This window comes from Manis pentadactyla, chromosome 6, assembly GCF_030020395.1.
Source record: "Manis pentadactyla isolate mManPen7 chromosome 6, mManPen7.hap1, whole genome shotgun sequence".
Lineage (NCBI taxonomy): Eukaryota > Metazoa > Chordata > Mammalia > Pholidota > Manidae > Manis > Manis pentadactyla.
The window spans coordinates 3,869,537-3,890,662 of NC_080024.1; the positions used below are offsets into that span (position 1 = coordinate 3,869,537).

Genomic DNA, 21,126 nt, shown 5'->3' on the forward strand with positions numbered 1-21,126 from the left:
TGGGTTTCAGCCCCAGGCAGGTTCACTATGGATTCAATGTGACCGAATAAAGGACAGTAGAACATTCTTGGGGTGAAAGGGTTATACCCAACTTTATTTCCACGGTGGCAGGTCAATCACTAGAATCCTGTCCAGTCAGAGTGAGTCTGCAGGCAGCAAGCCGGTCTCTGCCTGCACAGCCGTCTCAGGCTCTGTCCTCTGCTCTGCTCTCCTGCAGCCTTGCAGCCCTGCCACCGTGTCACCCAGAGCACTGGGCGGAGCTCTTTATAGAGACGCAATAAGGACTTATTGCCCACACGTGTGTAGTGAGCCAGCCAACCAGGGCCAGTGAAAATCCTGGCCACAGGAACCTTCACTTTATCCACAATGGGCATTTTCCAGATTAAGTAACCAAAAGTCAGCCCTGGAGGAGAGTAAATAGCTCAGTACAGAAATGACCATCTGCTAAAGCAAAGCCCACTTTATGATTAAAGATGCCGCAGAAAACTTGGCCCCCTCTCAATAAAAGAGCTTCACAAAGTAGTGCAGCCTCCAATTGGCCTCCCCTACAGAAAATACCCAGTTTCAGAGATTTGGGGATTTTACACCAAAAGCAAGTCCTGTGGTTAGCAGTTTCTGCATTGCTAGGCTATGGTATCTTTACAGCAAAGATCCAGCTCCTAAGAATAAGCTTTCTGTCCGTCTGGTGATCAGTGTTATTTTTATGCACTGTCAGGAAACAGAATGAAACTGTGAGTTTAACAACCTCAAAGCAGCCTTCAAAGACCGAATCAAGCTATCAGAAAGAAGAGAGGGGAGCAGGAACCTTGAAGTAAAAGTCAGTGTGCTTTGCTCAGTGTTAAACCTCCCTCTTCATCTTTCCTTCCTTTTGAGCAGAACCCCAAAGGCCTGACTTTCTATTTTCAGATAATACTTCTGGCCTGCAATCGCATTTGGCCTTTGGATAACTTCTGACTTGGGCAACTTCTGTAAAATAAACCCATACTTCATCAGGTGTATCTGCTCTTGAAATCAAAGACTCAAGAATCTTTGCTCAAATCTGTCGCTCAGAAAAGAGGGAAGAAAAAATAAAACTCTCCTGTAAATTGGGTTTGGGTTTCCGGCTGTGCTGGGCCTGGCTCTGGGCAGCGGGGCTGGTGGTCCCAGAAAGCCCACTGGGTCCCTCATGTAGTCTGCCTGGACCGATTCCTTTTTCTCAGGGCAGCCTCGGGGCATGGCCTCAGGACCAGCCAGTCTTAGGTTCGGATTCAGACCGTGTGCCCTTACACAGCCTGCGCCACTTCCTTTATGCAGGAAGCACAAGTGACAGTCACACCTCCCTCCAAAGCCCAGATCGAGGTTAAATGAGATGATGCTGTGAAGGGCTCAGCCCCGTGCAGGGCACCTGGAGGGCAGTCTCCTGGCTGCCAGGGGGCCGCCCCCCGCATTCACTGACGCAGCAGCCAAGGTGCCCACAGCTCGAGCAACGTGCCAGAAGTTCCCGCTTTTGCACACCAAGAATGCAGTCGCTTTTTTCTTTTAATTGTGTGGGCCCGATACTAGCTTATAAGTCAAAACACGTGGAGCTATTTCTTTCACTTCCATAAAGAGAAAACAAAATCCATCTACTGTTTAGCATCTTGCGATTTAGATATCCGAGCAGGAAACCATTTGCTATTGTGGGAAGATGGAGTCCAAAGGCGCCTCCTGCTAAGATGAGCATCTGTGGACTCCAACACTCTACCTGTCCTCATATCTGAGAATCTCCATAGGTCATCACGTGTGAGACCGCTGTTAACCATTTAACCCAATCGTGTTCCTGCTTCTCTGTGTTTGTTATATCACTAAAATCCCTCTAAAGGCAACATAATGTGCAAAGAGCTTGAAGCTTAGAGTTCAGAGCTCTGAGTCTTGTTCATTTATTTATTCAACAGCTATGCACTGAGCCACGGGCACAGAGCCAGGCTGGGTGCTGGACACTGACTGTGCTGGGACAATCTGACTCCTGTTTCAGGTCGCTCATGTCTAGTTAGGGAGACAGGATGTGAAGCGTGCAGGTCAAAGCTCTACAGGAGCCCAGAGACACAAATAATTTCTACAGACTCTACCTACCCTATCTTGAGTACATACATTCAGCAGACATTATATACACTGTATAGTCTGAATACCTTTTCTGGTTTACTCCTCAAAACAAGCCCATGAAGTAGATACCACTCATATCCCCCTATAATAGACATGGAAAACAAGCTCTGAGACATTATGTCACTTTTCCAAAGTCACAGAGGGAAGGGGAGTAAAGCCCAGATCCACTAAAATCCAAGTCCAAGTTCGTAACAGTCTTTCTGCACGTTGTTTGTCTCACCTACAACTTCTGAGTCCAGGCACCACCCACGTCCTTTTCTTGGTTGTCTGCATTTGAAACCCCTGAGGCACCATGATATTGTGGCTGGGGAGTTTAAAATAGTGCATATATGCAAAGTATTATTAGTAAACCACTGAGTTTTCTCTACGAGGAAATACTCGGGGAGCTAGCAAGACTTGCAGATTCCTCTGTGCAGCCAAGTTTAACCGCATGGGTTCCTAAGAGGCACAGGGAGCCCCCGGCCTCCTCCCATCTCTGCGGTTGGGTGGGGTGGGGGAAGGGGTGACCCCTGCCCAAGGATGAAACTGTAGGATGGTTTCATTAGGCGAGATCTGATTTGGGGGCCATCCCGCTCTCGCCACGCCTTCCCTCTGCTCAAGCTCACCTACTGGGGGTGTTCACAGGCCTAATTGCCTTGCCATCTGCTAAGAGGAACTTTATGGATCCATTCTAATTGCTGGCCTTGGGCTCTTCCTAAAGGGGTTTTAAATGGGCCTACACACTTCTCAGTCATCTCCCATGACTTGATTTTTCCACGTTAGGTTGAACACATTTCACAGGGTAGCTGGAGACGCAGTGAGAGCATTTGCCTGGATATTGTACAAGCCACGGATGGATGGAGGTTCATGGAGGAAACCATTTTTCCTCCTGCTGCTTCCCAAAGGAGAGCTGCTGATCAGGAGCCCGGGTAAGGGCCTGGCGGGGGGCTTGCCTTCCCACCCAGACAGCAGTGCCGCCACTCAGGGGAAGTCCCCTCCTCGCCCGCCGTCCTTTCCAACCCCCGAAAGGCGTGCTTACTTTGTCAGGGTTCTCCCCCAAAATGATGCTCACCCACAGAGTGGGTCTGGGACGGATTTGTCCCCCACCGACCTCTGTCCTCTGTTTGCCTCTGGAATGTTCAGATTTAAATCAAAACCAAGAAAACCCCTGACTGTGTGGTTCTGTGGCCCCTAAGCTGATTCCATGGTCCTGTGAGCCCACGTTCTAAACCTGAGTGATAATAAGAACCACCTGGTAAGTGTTAGAAAGTGTGGATTGTGGGGTCCACCCTGAAGCTCCTCAACCCCAGCCTTCAGGAATGGACCCCAGGAATGCTTTTGTTTCAAAGGCTTCCCAGGGAATCTCCTCATTGCCGGGCCTGGAAACCCTGCCACGTTCAGTATTAGCACCGAGGCTAGACCAGCTTTGCGGGCCAGAAACACGTGTTCTATAAGGATGGGCTCCGCAGTCCACAAAACCACAAGGACTTTACTTTTTCTTTACTCCAGGACTTCTGAAGCCTCAGACGTGCCCAGGATGCATGTGAAGCCCTCATGACACCGCGCAGCTCTCCTAAGCTCGTTTGACCCCTGAAGCTCCTTCTCAAGGAGCACTCCCGGGACCGTGCGCCGGGCACCCCTGGAGAGATTCTGCTGGGGCCCAGCCGGGCGGGCATCCCCTTCATCCTCCATCCTTGGTGCTAATTAACATCTGTGTCGTTGGAACCAGCCAGACCTCCTCGGAGCTTAGCTCAGCTGAAATCCGTTACCCCAAAAACAGTCTGAACTCAGCTAAGACACTTCCCCTCTGTATGTCTGTCTCTTCCCCATCAAACAGTGCTGACCCGAACCCCACAGTCTAACATCTGTAACCAGAAGAATCTAGAATATGCAGACAATGAGCCCTGGGCTTTTAGGCTCAGGCATAAAGCAGAGCCGACGAGGCACAGGGAGCAGAGCCAGAGCAGGCAGGGAGGACAACCCGGTAAGCCAGCCTCGGGGCGAGCCACCTGCGGCCACACCTAATCACTCACTGGCCACTCGTGCCTGACCGGGTGAATTCCGCACCCAGGAGTCACCCCCTTCCTTAGGCTGCAGGGCTTCCCTCTCCAGGATCCTGTTAGACGGCTGCCGTGAGGGCCGGGTGACGTCTGCGGGTGCCATTGCCTCTGGTTACCAGCCAGTAGGATGTCAACTCCTGTGGGCTCAAGAGGGGATCCTTGGGGTCTCGGGGTTCTGCATGAGCAGCAATAGAAATGATGTGGGGTTTTGTCCACGCTAGTGACGAGCACTGGAATTTACTCATGAGAAAAATAGATGCCCAGGAACAGGAGTGATGGTTGGGAACCACGGAGGCCCGCCCACCCTGACCCCCGCGGGAGACTTTGTCAGGGTCGGGAAAGGAGTCCTTGCCTCCCCGAGGCCCACCCAGGAGCCCACGCCAGTCGCTTAGCAGAGAGAACGGAGGGTGGGGACCTCGGCAGAGGCGCTGACAGCGCTGCCAAGCCATTCTAAGGCGGCCCGGAGATCAGCGCCCGGGAGGGCTGACCGCACACACTCGGGGGGTGACACACGCGGGAGGTGACACACCCGGGAGGTGACACACCCGGGGCCCGTCCAGCCGGAGGCCGCGGAGCGGGGCCCTCGGCTCCCACACTCCCTGGCCTTGGCCATGGGACTTCCTAGGCAGCTCCAGGCCTCTTTACAGCGGGAACCCCAGTGCCCGAGGGCAACAGCTTGAGGGGCGGGGTCAAGCTTCTGGTGGGCAAGAGCACAGACCGGGAGGGCGACAGGAAGGGGTGCGGGCGTGGGGCTGGGAGCGGGTGGAGGCTCTCTGCTCCTCCTGCTGCCTGGCTGGTGCTGGGATTGTGTTTTGCATGTAAGCAGGTGGTCAAGAGCTCCTTAACGCAAGCCCCTACGTGTGGAGGGAGGAGAACGCACTGGAACACAGGGCTGGCTAGGGGGGCGCCTCTGAAGCATGGCCTCTTCCTCCTCCAGGTGCCGCTGCAGAAACCCAGCAGCGTGGTCAGCCTGCAGCAGGTGCCACCTGGCTGGCCACGGAGAGGAGGCCAGGCTCATGGGGGGCTCGCCTCTTCCTTAGGAAACGCAGGTCCAGAAGCACATTCTGCAGCCAAGGAGAGCCGAGTGCTGGCCCCATAGCCTTTCTGTGTGCCCCCAGCTCCCTTGTGCCGAAGCTCCATTTCCTGTCTTCAGGGTGGGGTGGTCATTAGGACCTCTGATTTCCACCTAGAAATACGCTCCCATCATGCAGTGATGGATGACATCAGTAGTCATTAATGTCTGGACACCTCTTAGAGGCTTTCACTTTTCCTTAAAACACTGACTTTTAATGGTGATAGCATCCCAGAGACTGCCCCGAGGCCTGCCGCCACCCGCCCCGGGCCCCGGGCCTGCCCGCTGGAGTCCCGGCTGTCCTCAGGCCACCATGGGGAGACCCTTCTCTGTAAGCCTTTCGTGATTCCTCCCTGAAGGATCTCTCCCTCGGAAAGGGCCACCAGGATCCTTCCTGCCATGCTTCCCTGTAATGATTTCTCTGCATCTCCTTGTCCATGCCCCCTTCCAGGCTGGGAGCTTATCAAAAGAATAAACAAAACTCCAGCCATCGCTGATATTTTAAAGACAAGCACAAGCACAGTGCCTGGCACACAGTGGGTGCTCAATACAGCCTGCCCGACCTGTGATTGAACGAACAAATGCATGGATGGATGAATAAATTAATGGGAGCAAGTGCGGAATAAATCGCAGAGAAAGACATTCATCGGGTGCTCAGCTGGGCAACGGATGATTTTTCATTTACACTTCACACTCTGCACGAAATTTAAATTCTCATTACAGCCCTGCATAAAACACAATCCTCACTTCTAACAACGGCCCCGAGGAACGCAATGGTGGGGAAACCTTTAATGTGTTCTTCCTATTGATTACAGCTCTGAGGAAGGGATGAAAAGATTCGCTTCAAACACTTCCATGTGAAAGGCTAAAAGGAAGCAAATCCAGGCTGGTTCAGCAAAGCCCGGGGCCCTTTCAGAAGGACTGCGGCCACCGACTCGACATGTTTGCGCCTCGCCCCATGACATGTTGCCGTGCCAACATACATTCTGAGTCACCCAAGCAGATTTAATGCCATCGCCACAGTGACTCGCTCTTTGCTTTTTCTTCTAAAAATTGTTAGAGGGAAGATGCTGACCTACCTAAGAAATGATTTTAATCAGTTTAGTTCCGGAAATAACTATGGAAATTCAGATTTTTCCATTCTGTTGCTTCTGAACATTGTATTGTTACAAATGGCTGAGGAAGCCACGGCTCCCCTGCACCCCAACCCGTCAGGAGAAATGACATGATTGGCAGCCGTTCGGAGTCCCACATGCAGAGGTCTGAGGCAATAAGCATATGAAAAGCCAACAGAAATGAAGCTTTTGAAAATAAGAAAAATGCCCAAGTTGTCCGTCACTCTGACATACCATAGATAACCATGCCCTCCCTCACTCCGAGGCCTCCCCCACGGCCACTGGTCTCAGTCCTTGGGAAGCAGGACCCTGGGAAACAGAGATCACATGCGCGGTGACCTTCAGCAAGGGACAGGTGACCATAAACCCATCCATAGACTTCAAAGGCACCTGAGAAGCATGAGGCCACACCAGAAGATGTGACACACAGATCTGCCTCGGCATACAATATGGTTGTATCCTGGTAAACCCACTGTAAGCTGAAAATATCCTAAGTCAAAATGCATTTAATACACCTAACCTACCACATCATAGCTTAGCTTAGCCCACTTGAAATGTGCTCAGAACACTACAGGTGGGCAAAGGGCAAAATCATCTCATGCAAAACTGATTTTGTAATAACGTGTTGAATAACTTGTGTAATGTATTGAACAGTGTACTGAAAGTGAAAACTATCAGAGTGGTTATCGGTGTGCGTGTATCACTTGTCAATCATCGTGATCACGTGGCCAACTAGAAGCCGTGCTCACTGTTCTGCCCAGCATCCCGAGAGAGGATCCCCAGCCTGGGGAGACACCCAAATTCACAACACCAAGTACTGTTTCTCCTGAATGCAAGTCACTGTTGCACCACCACCAAGTCAAAAAATTGTAAATGGAACCAAGGTCAGTCAGTTGACTATCTGTATTTCAATAATTAAGACTAGGAAGCAGCATGCTTGAGAAAGCTTCAGAAATTTGCAGGACCGTTGTGTGGCTGCCCGTGGGTTCAAGGGCTCCCTCACCCCTTCATCTGTTCACTCCACCGTATCCAGCAGCAAGTAACAAACCATAAATCCTCCTGACTTCCGAGGTGACCTGTTCATGGAGGCGGAGTAGTGATTATACGGAGACAAAACTGACATTCACGGAAGAAACACCGGGAAGTCACCAAGCTCCGGAGTCACAGAACAGATCTGTCACCCCAGTGTTCTGCCACTGTCCTGTCACTAACCCTATTCTTTCTGGGGCCTTTTAAACTGAGTATCATAAATATTACATTGAACTTTAAAACCTCCAAGTGCACTTACAATTTTACTAAAGTTTGATTTGAGCACATCCTTTATGTGAACTGTTAATGAACCAAATCCATGTAGTTGAAATATTTAGGCAAAATGAGAATAATGATGTGGGTCCTGCACGTACACTGACGGCATGTCTTGCCCTGCCTGTCAGCCACAGTCCTTCTGCGGAGCTGAGGGCAAGAACGGGAAGCTAACCCCTGGACGGGAGTTGGGGGCTCCAGACAGCCTTCCTGGGCTCCCCAAATGCCCTCATTTGCTAAATCACTAACAGCTTTATTACCACCTCTTGAAGCTGGCATTTTCAAAGACCTTTCCATCAAAAGGAGGCCAAAAGACTGAACCTCATAGGGCAGAATGTCAGGCTCTCTGGCCTCTGAATTTGAGGACGACTGGGGGCTTCTGCCCAGCCTTTCTTTCCCCACCCCCATGCCCACCTCATATCTCAAACCGGCACACAGCTCCTGCCCACTCAATGTTCACATCCACAGGGAAGACACATAATTTTTTTTAATAGTAACTGATGATCCCCTGAGATGTTCCAGACCCTTGACCTGTGACTCTATCATCCCACCTGCAGCCCCACAGGCCAGCACTAGTCCTGGGAAGGATGTTCCAGCCATGGTCACAGGATGTTCCAGCCACGGTCACAGGATGTCCAGCCAAGGTCACAGGAAAGGCTTATGGGTGTGGGTAACTGGGGATGAATCAGAGAAGCTCCGAGGCTGGGGAAAGAAGGGGATTTCTAGAGGCAGGGAGACTTTCTGCATCCCTGAGATGTGGCTTATGCCCCAGAGACCCCCAGAGGTAGAGGGCTCCATGTCCCAAGCTCTGGGGAGAAGGGAAATCACCCCAAAGCAAAAGCACTACGCGGCACGTCTAGATCCAGCTCAGCCTTTGCCCCCCCATCGCTCCACACCTCGGTGCAGGAGGAAGCCACCTGGTGACTCTCATGGGCTAAGAGTTGTAAGGAAACAGAAAAATGCCAGGGGTGGTCTGTGGAGCACTGCGGTACCCCAGGTCCAGCGTGGCAGGGAACAGCAGAAGAGACCCTTGAATGGGGTGACAAGAAGACCAGCCCGAGGACAGGGCAGGCTGGCAACGGGCGTCTCAGTGGATGCCAGTGGGAACAGACTGGCATCAAGGACGAACCCCCACCTCTTCCCCACATGACCTCCCCCAGCACTTACCCAAAATTCCAGAGTGATCCCTGGGAGCAAAGAGAACATCTCTGAATTGACTTGAGATGAGGCCTTAATTTAAGTTTAATTACCTTTTATGTCCTGTCTACAGCACCACTGAGCTTGTGGATGCAGTGTATGCCCCCACCTTGAATTTACTACTTGGTGAGGATGTTTGCTTTCTAACTGAAACCACCAGAAAACTCAGTGGAAACTTGCAATCCCTTTCTATTGTCAGGAACACGTATCTGGGGCAGAATTTCCCAACTTCATTTTGCCCTTCTTCTATGTCTTTGCTCATGCTATCCTTGCCTATAGTTATGTTGGTATCCCAGTAGCTACATTATTGTTATCCAGCCTGAAACCTACCTGGAACAAGGCTAGGCACTTCTATACCCGAGAGCATGTATGGGCATCAAGTAGATACTTAGAGTAATTCATAGCCCTGGTTTCAAAACTCTCAGCCATAAAACCCTCTGAGGAAGTAGGAGCCCTCTCACAACAATACCATGGGCCTGGGGGCTGCTGGGGCTGCCCACTGTGAGTCTATGGGTGAGCCAGCATGCATGGGGTGCCCTCCTATGTGGCAGCATCCCCCAGACTCAGAGGTGAGACTGGAGCTCCTGGTCTGGCTCTGCCTTTGTGTTGGCTAAGAGTTCTCTGGGCAAATCGGTCCCATCAGAGACGGAGCTGTTAGGGGCAGCCCTGGGAGCCAAGTCCTTCTCTGAGCTCCTGCCCAGATGCAGTTGCCTGAGGCAGTCCCACCATCCCTGTGGCTGCTCCTAGAGCCAGTGAAGGCACAGCAGGATCGGCCATCTAAGAGTGCCGCAACTACTGCTGAGGTGGGTTTCTTCGGTAATGCCTGGGCCAGCAATCCACTCACTGCGTGGCCTCAAGAAGGTCATTGACGGGTTAGCTTTTAAATGAAGAGTTTGTGCTGTACACAGAAAATGAAAGCAGGACTCTAACCACAGAACCTGAGCAGGGAAGGCTCAAGGCTGCGACATGCGGCCCTGGGGGCATAAAAGGGGCCCTGAACACTGCAGGGCTGACAGCAGGTGCAAACTTCCTGCACCACGTCGTCCTCACAGCTCCACCTGTGAACCATCTCCCCTCCCTCAAACACACTGCATGAAGTTAAAAAAACAGAACACTCAAGCACACAGATGTTTTTCCTTTCACATCATTTTATCCAAGTGAACCCCTTGGGTTTTGCCTTTATAGTAGTTACTTTATAAAAAAAAAAAATTACTTAGGTTGACCTGTAGATGTAGGATACATCCATACGGTATTATCATACATGCCACCTAAATGCCAAACATACATTTAAAACTGAAACCAAAATGTCTTTTTAGGAAAAAAAAAAAAATCTTTGTTAAAAAAAATAACTTACAAATGGAGAGAGCACTCTGAAATAAGACTCTCCGTTTGTGCACAGCATTGCAGCCTGGAAGAGTTTTGCTTGGTTTTGTTCTTTTTCAAAGTAACTTTACAATACAGTATCACAGACTGCGTTACAGAGCGGTTTTCATTCCTTATGCCACACCGGTAACAAAGCACCATACAGATATAAAACTATGGTAAATAAAACATTTCAGCCAAGACTGGCATATATTTATATATTTATATATATAATTTCAAAACAGCTAACAATTATGTCATCCTTAGTCAAACCGGAATCAGACTAATCTTAAAACTACGACACTCTGAATATATGTCAGCATTATACCTCCCATACCATATTTAAAATATATTTAGACTTTCAGATACATTTATAAGGTACACCAATAGTGAGAAAATAAAGTCTTAACATTTAAATACAAATCACCTTATAAAACCTTCAGGGAACACAAAGTCCTATTTTACAGAAGTGCAGGCAAGAGCCTGTCCTGTAGGCGGCTTTGACAAGTAGCACTGGCCGCGCAGCACAGCCCTGCAAGATGAACACTGCCAGAACCCACAGCTGCACGACAGCCACATCGGCACAACAAAAAAGGGAGAAAGGACGCAGTGACACGTGTTCCCCTCTTGACGCCACTCAGGCATCAAGCTTCAAAGCCCCCTCACTTTCCGCTGGGGAGTGATGCAGCCCAGCACCCCTCTGAGCCGAAGCCCACACCTGGCCACTCTGCAGAGCACCTCATTTGGTGCTTTGCTCCAAAGCGGAGTACTCTGTTTCCGACACTCTGGAGGCATCTATGAGCTTGGTGAGACCTGTCTTGGCCGAGTACTTAAAGATAAAGGCCTTCATCAGCTCGTATCTGTAGTTGCGGTTGATAAAGCTGTACAGCACAGGGTTGACGCAGCAGTGCACCAGGGACAGGCACTGTGTCACGTGCAGGGCCGTGAAGAGGACGTTCTCCAGCTGGCAGGTGAAGGGGATGTAGTGGAGGATGGAGAAGATGTCCAGGAGCACCACCACGTGGTAGGGGAGCCAGCAAACCAGGAAGACCACCACGTAGGAGAAGATGATCTTCCGGCTGCTCTGCTTCTCCTGGTCAGCGGACGCGGAGATGGCTCGGGCCAGCAGGAAGTAGAAGATGGCAATGATGGAGAAAGGGATGGCAAAGCCCAAGATGACAGAGACTAGCTCCATGCTGATCAGCCACTCCTTGACGCTGTGCTCGGGGTAGAAGGACCTGCAGTAGGTCTCGTTGTTGGACGCAGACGTGACGGTCTTCAGGTAGTAGGTGTCGGGCAGGGACACACAGAAGGCCAGCAGCCACACCAGGACACAGACAGCGCGGCGGACCATCTTCTTCCTGTGGCTGGACGTGTTGGTGAAGTAGGTGATGGAGAGGTAGCGATCCACACTCATGCACGTGAGGAAGAAGATGCTGCCGAAGAGGTTGATGGAGAAGATGAGGTGAGTGACCTTGCATGTGAGCTCTCCCATGGGCCACTGGTTATGCTGCACCAGGCTGACCACCCAGACTGGGATGGTGACGACCACCCACAGGTCGGCTATGGCCAGGTTCAAGATGTAGCAGTGCGTGTCATAGCCAGTGGTCTTGGCCCGGATGTTCACCCAGACCACCACGGAATTGGCGATCATGCCGATCACAAAGATGAAAATGTAAATAAAGGAGAGTGTGTACAGCAGAGCGCTTTTGCTGGGCATGGCCGGGCAGAGCACTGTGTCCACCGCGATGCAGTCGCTGCCATTGCACGGCCAGCTCATGTCGGAGAAGTTCCCTGGCTCTGAGTAGTCAAAGAGATGCAAATCCATGGTGTGGAGAGCAGTGATCCAATCGCCTATGTGGAAATCAAACAAAAAGAGAAGGAAGAGGAAATATTTACATTTCAGTCAAAGTGCCTTTCCAGTGCCCCCATAGGCTCAGCTGTTTTGCTTTAGCTCTGTGGGGGCTTTGCAAAGAAAGGAGAAAAGAAAACAGCCAGAGCAGAAGCCTGCACAACAAAATAAAACACAGCCAGAATCTAAGTCCATGTGGTGCTCAAAGAGGTAAACAGGGTTTGCTTTCTCTCTCTTTTCATGGCTGTGTTCTCAAGACATTGCCAGCCTGGCTGTGCCCAGATCAGGGTGTGAAATCAGCAGTCCAGGGGCCAGAGAAACATCAGGCAGCTGACCCACAGCCACAGTCATGCCGATGGCCCGCTCATCCTTAGCACGGGACAGTGGAGCCCTTCTACCTATGTCCCCAGAGAATGGCGAGTTGATCTGCTCCTGGTTCTGTAGAGCAAGTCTCCTGCTCTGGTGTCTTCAGGAGAGTATTTCAGATTCTCTTCGAAATTTGCATCAGAAATGTGACTCAGTGCTTTTTATCTTTCCGCAAAATTTGCATGTAAACCTAGGTCTTAGGTTTGCACTGTGCAGTCCTGACGCCCACTCAGCGTATATGCAACGCCCTGCAGCTCGACTGGGCCCCAAACCTGCAGAACCTGCGTTTGCCATGTGATCTCAACCAAGGGTGACCATCCAGCTGTCTCAAGCTGTGGGCCATCACCTCATCCTATTTATCTAACTGCTTCAAGAGCAACTTGTACCGAGACTCGAAGCACAAAAATCACCCCCTGCTGCATTTCTGGAGGGGCTGACGATTTGCTCAACTATTTTCCCTGCTGACCTGACGGGAGGCCAGCCCTCTGAACTGTCACCATCTTAACATCAACAGAGAAACCAGCTCCTAATTATCTCTGTGCCTGGAAATAATTTCTCCACAAACACGCCCGCTACGAAAGCTTCCAGGGGAGGTCTCCTGCGGACCTGTCCTCCGGTGGGCCCTGAAGCCCCTCCACCAGTCAGCCCTGGGTGGGCATCCCCACTGCATGACTACGGGGAGGGAGTGTAAAATGAAACTGCTCCTTCCAAGGTGCCCTGTTGAGAGTTCTCCTGTAAAGGATGGTGGCCGTTCTTCCTTCTCAGCTGTCACAGGTAATGACTGACCACAGTCAAGCGTACTTTCCAAGCTCATTCAAGTCAACTCCAGGTCACATGAGAACTCTCTGGAGGACGGGAAACTGCCCCGCAGGTCAGTGCCCAGGTGGCTACACTAACAGTACACAGGGCCAGCAGGGAACAGCGTCCATCCCAAAGTCAGGCCTTCGTGGGTTGGAATCCCAACTCCTCGCTCCTTAGTGTTTAACCTGAGCCTAGTTAACCGGCCTCCTGCTGCTTTCTTGGGACACCGGCTCGTGTCTCGGAGTTATCCAGCAGTTAAAGGGCCCAATATAGCCTCGTTTAATTCTTGCCCCACATCTAAAACTGACTCTTGCTGGCCAAGCACTGAGTGTCTCCTCCGTGGAGAGCGATGCAGGAGCTAGCACAAAGGTGGGCAGTGTGGCATGTGCGCCCTCCGGCTACAAGAGCAGAATCCCTGAGAGGTGAGGCACTCTGCCCCCTCCTGGGACCCACTCCTTCGCCCCAAAACACAGCAGACGACCTACTCCGGAGTCCCAGTTAACAAGGGGTTGCAGCTGGCTTCTGGGCTGACTTCTCCGTGGTTTGTAAGGGGCCACTGGTTCCCCTCCCAGTGATCTAACGAGGCCTCAGTGTCCCCCACTTAGGGCCATGCCTGGGCCACCCAGCTTCTTCTGGGGGACCCCAGGGACAGAGGCTGTAGAGGTCAAGAGTAGGAAGAAAAGCACAGAGAAAGGTGGTCAGACAGTGCAGTACCAAAGCCTCCAAAAACTTAAACGGGGAGCTCGAGGGGAGACAAAAAACCACACAATAGCTCAATCTCTGTCCTTTCAGTATCTTTCATGCATTTGGTTTTAGAAACAAATTTTCTAGAAAATAGCATCTTATTTGACAAAAACAGTGTGCCAGGTTATGTTAAATGTGGTCTGCAGCAACAGCGGGCTGCCCAGTGCATGTCCAGGGGTCCGGCGCCAGGCAGGCCCATCTGTCTCACGCCACCACACTGGTAACGTGGGGCTACCGCCAGGGAACACCATCTTCCTACATCACTGGCCTAGAGTTTAGCAAATCTCAGAGCCCCCAGGAGGAGCAAAGGCAAACTATGACATGTCTACCCCAGGCCCCTGGTTTCCAAAGATCTGGCAAAAGACCTCCAGCAAAATCTGAGGGTGGAGGGAGTGAGGGAGCCTATAATGAACTTGTGGGGCCCCAGGTGAGAATCTCAGCTCCCCTCCAGCAAAAGCAGGGGATTACCTCATCCAGCCACACAGAGTTGACTGTGTTCTGTACCACTCAGGAAGGAGCTGGCCCCTGGCCCCACGCTCCCCTCTGCACAGGAATGCCTCTCATTGGCTGGGAGGCAGCCCCTGGGTGATGGCCACCAACCTGGGGACACTCCCTCCTCCTGCTTGGACCAGTCACCCTCTGCTGGAATAAACCAGCAATTCCACTCCTGCTTGCTCACAGCCAGAGCTTAGGAGAAACTTCTGGGCGTTAAACAAGCCTGCCCAGTGCCTGCCTCCTGGTGGACACACAGGCAGAAGAGTGGAGACCCCCTCAGACACTGAAGTTACAGGCATCTGCATGGATTCCCCATGGAAAGAAAAACAGGGGGCTTAGACTAAAAGATTTCTAGTTGATTGTTCCTGTTGGTTTTACAAATTCATGTATTTCTTCCCTCAAAACATTCACCTTCCCAACTGTATACACAAGAATGTTTACTGAAGCACTATTTATACATGAGAAAAAAATGGGGACAACATAAATGTCTATCGGTAGAGGAGTGGTTCAATGAACTATGGTGCATTCAGTGTCTGGAATATAGCAGGACTGTGAAGAGAGAGGGCAGCCTGCTTTTAGGAACATGGTAAATTCTAACAGACTGTTCGGTGAAAAGCAATGTGTAGATGCTCACATAGCAGGATCTCACTTACATAAAAAAAAAAGTATGTATTTTGTATGTAAGTAAATGTGCACAACAGCAAAGAAAAAATATCTGCACTAAGTATAGAACACTGGGGCAGGAGAGAAGGATGAGGGGATAGAGAAGAATTGTAGATTTTACTGTATAAATGTCTCTATTATTTGAAATTTGTCATCAAGAATTATGTAAATGTTAAAAGAGGCAGGAATGTGCCCCAGAATGACCACAGTTCAGGTTCTATTTCTCCAGACCACAGAGACCCAGCTGAGAACCAGAGCAGCTGCCATTGCTGTTCCTCCCCGTTCCCCACACGAGCACTTTCTAGACACCCCGTGGCCAGACTCAGAGAGCGTCACACCTCCACCACGCCATGAAGTGGACCTCATCCCGCCTGGGGAGGCCCCAGGGCCTGTTCTGTCCTCCCCACCGGCCTGGGGTCTGCAAAGGCGCTCATCTGCCACTCGCCTTCCCAAGTGCTGGCAGGGGCCCTGTCTGTCAACTGCAGGACTCTTCTAGAAGATGGGCTTCTCGTTTCCCATCTTATTGCTCATCCCCCAAGTATCCTTGACAACAAGGGAGCCACAGCAGGTGGCCTGAGGTGTCCCACTGCATCTGAATCGTCCACCTGAGCTACCTCACAAGCTGGAGGGGGGGGGGTAAAGCCAGAATCAGAAGTCTCTGAGTTTGGGGTCCCCTGGGGTGGCGGGGTGGCCTGCAATACCGATGCCCTCCTACTGGCCAAGCCACTCCCTCCATGACACAGACTGCCAAGTGTCCGGGTTTCTGGCTGCTGTGAACCAGCCTGCCCTCCCTATGTTTGTAGTTTCCGATCACAGACCCTGAGCCCGTCCTGCCCCAAATAATGAAATTGTCTGCTCCTCCTGCGTCTGCCTCCACCCAGGCCACCATCTCCCTGCTGTGTCATTGTGTTGTGCACATTTCTCCACCTCCTCCCTATGCCAGCCTGGCACCCCGACAATGTCTTCTTCATCCATGTATAGCCACAGCCAGAAAAGTCACCTGGCACAAAACAGGTGCTCAGTGAACCGAGAGTCAGTGAGCCGACATTCCCTGGGCTCCACTGCGGCCGGGGGTCTGAGGCCATCCCTGGAATGGGAGTCCGGGCCAGACTTCTCTGAACTCCTTGGGGAGCTGAGATAAACACCACCCCTTTTCATACCCCCAGATGTTTATAGAGTCTCTTCCATGAGGGGCATGCTCTGGGCATAAGAAGCTGGAATCACCACACCCGGGCCCAAGACCTCAAGCCCTGACTGGGGAGGGGAGGAACAGGGAGGCTGGCAGGCCCCCCTGGGCGAGAGAGTGAGGGATTTCCGCTCAGGTGGCTTCTTGGGGCCTTCAAAACAGGGGGTAGTGACAGGCCATGAAGAGGGTCACTGAAATCCGGCTGAGGCCGGGGGCCCACGAAGGAAAGCCGGTGGAAAGGGTGAGCGTGCGAGAGTCGGGCCGGACCTCGCGGTGCAGGAGCCACAGGGGTCTGGCGCCAGGGAGCGGCTCCGGGGCAGGAACGGCTTTGGAGGGTGGAGGTGACACAAACTGTGTGGAAGGCTTGCGGTGGGTGCTCTGGTCACGGGGTACAGAGCAGATTCGAGGTGGGCTGCCACGAGGCGGAAGGCATGCCCAGCCCCAGGGCCATGGGATCCACCAGCCGGGCAGGGCCACGCCCCTGCTGGGACACTGAGGGGCCCTCAGGAACCTCGGGGCTCTTTGGGTCCTCCGCCCACAGCTGACGTTTAGTGGCTTTCTGCAACTCGGGACCTGTGCCTCCCCAGACGGTGTTGCCCGGAGCGACTCAGTGTGGTTCAGACACGGCCCCCAGTGAGGCCTCTCTCACTGCTGCACATGGGGCAACTGACGCCAGGACAGCAGGAGGGTCCGACCCCTCTCACTCTGTGGCTAGTAACTGCCCTCTCCACACTCCCCACTCTTCCAGAGACTCTGTCCCGTGGGAGTCACGCTCTGGCTTCTTTGTGAAAGTCCCACCCCTTCTACTGGGCTGAAGTGCAGTTCAGATAAGGAGAGTCTACACACCCCTGGAGAATCAGGGGGCAGCAGCACGTCACTGGAGGTTGGTTTTCATTCGTTTGTCTTTTGTTTTCCACCAATCCTGCATTAAATCTGAGGCAGGTCCAGGGAGCTGTGCCCAGCCAGGCCCCCCGTGGCCATCCGCTAGAGCTGGAAGCAGAGTGGAAACCGGTCTGTCCCCCATGCCAAGCAAACAGAAAACAATCCTGTCGTGACCGAACATTCATGGCAACCCTGACTGCTCCTATCTTATGAAAGGAACTGCTCTGCATCCTTTGAGAACATAGAAAATACTAAATAAAGGGGGAGAGGAAAAGAGAGGGCACAGTCCTGGTTCAGATGCAGGCCACTTACTCCCGGCTCCTAGGGCATAGCTCCTGTTCACATGTGGGGCATCCTCATCCGCTACGTTTGGGGGGGAAAATGAACCCCCCTGAAGAAACCTGAGCCAGTCCATTGTACTGAGCTGGCCGATGGGGAAGCAGTGCTGTCCCCAGAAGACAGAACCTGAGATCCCCACATCACAAAGGCTGCTGTCTGGGTCGGCCGGGTGTAACCAGAGCCCTCCTTCCCACCCAGCTTAGGACCCGGATGAGGCAGTGGGAGGTCAGCCAGGCTGAGAGCTACTCACCATGCTCTTGGCCAGACGCAGTGGAGTTCCCAAGGGACGGCTACCCAATCCTGGACTCGTCCAATAAAATTGAGAGAAGACCCCCATATAAAGGTATCTGTCACACTAAGAATATTCAAAGATGCTCGCTGGCTGGCTGGCAGAGCCCTCCACATGCACTGTCCCCGTGAGCTCACAGCTCCTTCTTCTGTCCCTTAGCCACCAGCAGTCCAAGGCCACCTGAGATAGTCTCAGCCCCTCCACCCTTTGAGCACTAGGAACAAAACCCAGGGTTAGCTTCCAAACCTACCTGTGGCTCAGGAAAATTTTCAGAGTAGAAATATGCAATTCCCTCATCATTTTAATAATGAAGATGTGATGGTTTTTTTCCCTGACTTTAAATTAGTTGGTCATTATGTAACAAATGCATCAAATACTCCCTGCAGAATACCATCAAGCATTCCAAATTGGAGAGCCCCCCTTTTTCCCTTTTTTTTCTTCTTGCTTGCTTCTTTTTATTTATTAGAAAATATATGTCCCAGAGATATGACTGTCTGGACTTAAGAAACACTGGACATGACACCATCTTTGGTTTCTTTCTAAATTATCCCTACAAGTGTCTGACTCAACTGAGAGGTGTTCTAATACGACTTTTGTTCCTAGGAGTAAAACTAAATTCCTCAGCTGCCTGGCTTAAAAGTACAAATACTTTCTAGCCCCAAATCCCATTCATGCTCTGCATGATCACTGAGAAAAGTCTGAAGTCCTAAAATCCTTAATGTCTTTTTCCGCTCCTCCATTATTTTTAGGGTTTATAGAGGGACTGTCTTTTGGTCTCAGGTTTGAGTCACTCCAATGAACTCCCTCATGCCTCCTAGCACACAGGAGGCTCTCTGCCTAGGACTGCACAAAAAGCCACTGTTCCTGATGAAGTAGGGTTTTTTTGTTTGGTTTTTTTTTTTTTTCATCATCCAGAAAGCCTATACTTGGCCTGTTCTGGGCCTGATTAGAAACCATAATACCTTCTCAATTCTCTCAGGATGTGCTGTTAATACGAGATAAACTCACCGCCAGAGTCCTGACTTAGTTAAGTGTAGGCAGGTTACCTTGGCTATACTTTCTGCAACTTTTTACAAACTATGATTGCAATGCACATCCCTTTAAAAATCAGATAGGCAGCAAAATACTGGCATTTCTCCATTTGTTTTCTTTTGCTGTTCTACCCCCATCCCATGCAGCTGCCCCCCACCCCTCTTCCAGAGGCTGTGGCATGGAGCTCAGCAGTCGTGTGCACAGTCTAGTGCTTATGGCAGAGACAGAGGGAAAAAAAAGAACAAATTGTTTCCAAGCTGGGGCTCCCGTGTGCAACTTTGTTTTAGAAAAAGGCTTTGCATCTGCGGAAGCTCCCGAGCTGATGAAAGCAGGACAAGCAGTTTATCCATTAAAATCTATAGAATGTGAAGCACAAGACTGCAGTAACCTCCGCTTTCTTTTCTAAGCCAGCCTATTTGATCTCTGCATTTTCCTGGAATAAATAAAGGGCCACAAAGGCAGCATCTGTGTTTAAAAAGAAAAGACAAAGTTACCACATTGAAACTCTGCAGAATGAAGTTTCAGGGGATGTCAGTGTATCAAAACTCTATCTGAGGCTGTATGTCAGTTTCAAAAAAGCTGAAAGCCATTTCAGGGGGCCCTCTTCCACTTCTGAAAAAAGTAATGATCCCGTTGTGAGCAAATGAATTGAGAGAGAGACAGAGAGAAAGAGAGAAGAGAGAGGGAGACAGCCCGTCTGACTTTTACAACCTCTCATTCTATCTGAAAGTTACAAGTCTTGGCTAACTTCCCACCCTTGACATCCCCACTAAGTTCTTGCTCTCCATCACCCCTTGAATCTTTGTACACCTAACAAAATTGAATAAAATCCATGTGTTACCTGAAGGGTATACCTACATTACAAAATCCTAGACTTGTGTGTGTGCCTTTTGCTTTTCCCAGTTGAAGTTGTATCCTTCTGAGAGAACAATACTCAAATTAGATTAGCAAGGATGCAATCAAGAGACAAGCAGACCCAGCAGTATTTAACATTCACCCTTATAGCTTCCGGGCTTACCGATCTGCTAATCCCCCAACGCTCAGAATGCAAATGCAATCTGGATTCACAAAGATTCTCAGCAGTTTTCTGCTTCACTGAAGGATGCCCCTTAACAGAGTGTACATCTTTCTGGAATTACGTATTTACGGCCAATTCCACTTCCCAACTGATACACTAGAAGTGAAACAGGTAAGCAATGGTGCCAAGCTGCTCCCTGCCAACTCTGAGCAAGCAGAATGGACAGTCTGCATTCTTGCAAAGTTCTCCGCTTACTCGAGCTGCAATACCCACAGCAGCAAATAAACACCAGATTCCTAAATCCAACAAACACACGGAGAGTTCTTCCACAAGTGACTTAAGAAAACTGCCCTTGTAACTTTCAGCAGCGAAGGTGCTGCCCCCCAGTTAGAAGGCGCACTCTGTGCCGCAGCCACGCATCGGGCAGCCTGGGCTTTCCCACACCAGACCCGCAGGCTCTCAGCACCCATCACGGCGATTAAACAGAAGGCCCCAGAAAAAGGCCACTTAGCCCAGAGCAGAACCTGCCTGCCGTGCCCCCTTCCTCTCCAAGCAGGGCTGCTGACGGAGCCCAGTTTCCTTACCTCGGGCTGGGCTCCGGCTCGGCTGCCTCCCGGCCGCTGCGCTCCCTGCCTGGGGCTGTGCAGTTTGGAGGACTGAGCTCTCGGGTTGCAGACTCGCATTATATACACTGCGGGAAGGCGCCTCTAGGTGGCAGCTTTGCAACCCGCATCTCCCTCCCTCCCCGCCCCCATCACACACGCATGCAAGCACACACTCATGCATGCACGCCCGCACGCACGCACGCGCGCACACACCCCTCTTGTAAACCCCAGTCTGTCGTTTCCTGCAAAGCTCCCTCACACAAGCGCACTTTTTGAAAACCCCAGCCTTCCTTCATTTGCAAAGTCCAATGAAGCCACAAGGCCCAGACCTCCTGGGGCAAAATGTGTCCTCAGACAAAAAACTTAACTGCAAAGATACCCTAGTGTATTGCGAAATCATCATTTATCTGGTCTCAGGTAAATCTTTAATAATCCCATTAACACCAGGAGTGCCTTTGAATGCTTCTTAGCTCTAGGGAAGACTTTGTTCCCAGGACAGATTGCTCCGACCTTCCGAACTTTGGTGTTGATTTATGAGTCCTGGGTTTTCTTTGTTAATTCTTCGAAAACAGAACTCACAATTTTGGCATGAGCAATTGATCAGTACCATTCATATATACCCCAAAAGTGGGGGAAAGACCTTTAG

At 51.1% G+C, this 21,126-nt stretch overlaps 1 protein-coding gene across 2 annotated transcripts; it reads right to left on the reverse strand.

Annotated features, from left to right (window-relative positions):
- Positions 1 to 9,976: 9,976 nt before the first annotated feature.
- On the reverse strand, positions 9,977 to 20,586 carry ACKR3 (atypical chemokine receptor 3). Of its 2 annotated transcripts, none has more exons than XM_036901076.2 (2): positions 20,460 to 20,586; positions 9,977 to 12,062 (listed from the first exon to the last, which is right to left on the reverse strand). In XM_036901076.2, exon 2 carries the CDS (start codon positions 12,034 to 12,036, stop codon positions 10,948 to 10,950), a length of 1,089 nt encoding a protein of 362 aa, XP_036756971.1. In that variant the 5' UTR covers positions 12,037 to 12,062; positions 20,460 to 20,586; the 3' UTR covers positions 9,977 to 10,947. The 2 variants fall into 2 exon arrangements, with proteins under 2 accessions (XP_036756971.1, XP_036756972.1); XM_036901077.2 differs by lacking the exon at positions 20,460 to 20,586 and adding an exon at positions 17,162 to 18,039.
- Positions 20,587 to 21,126: the final 540 nt, after the last annotated feature.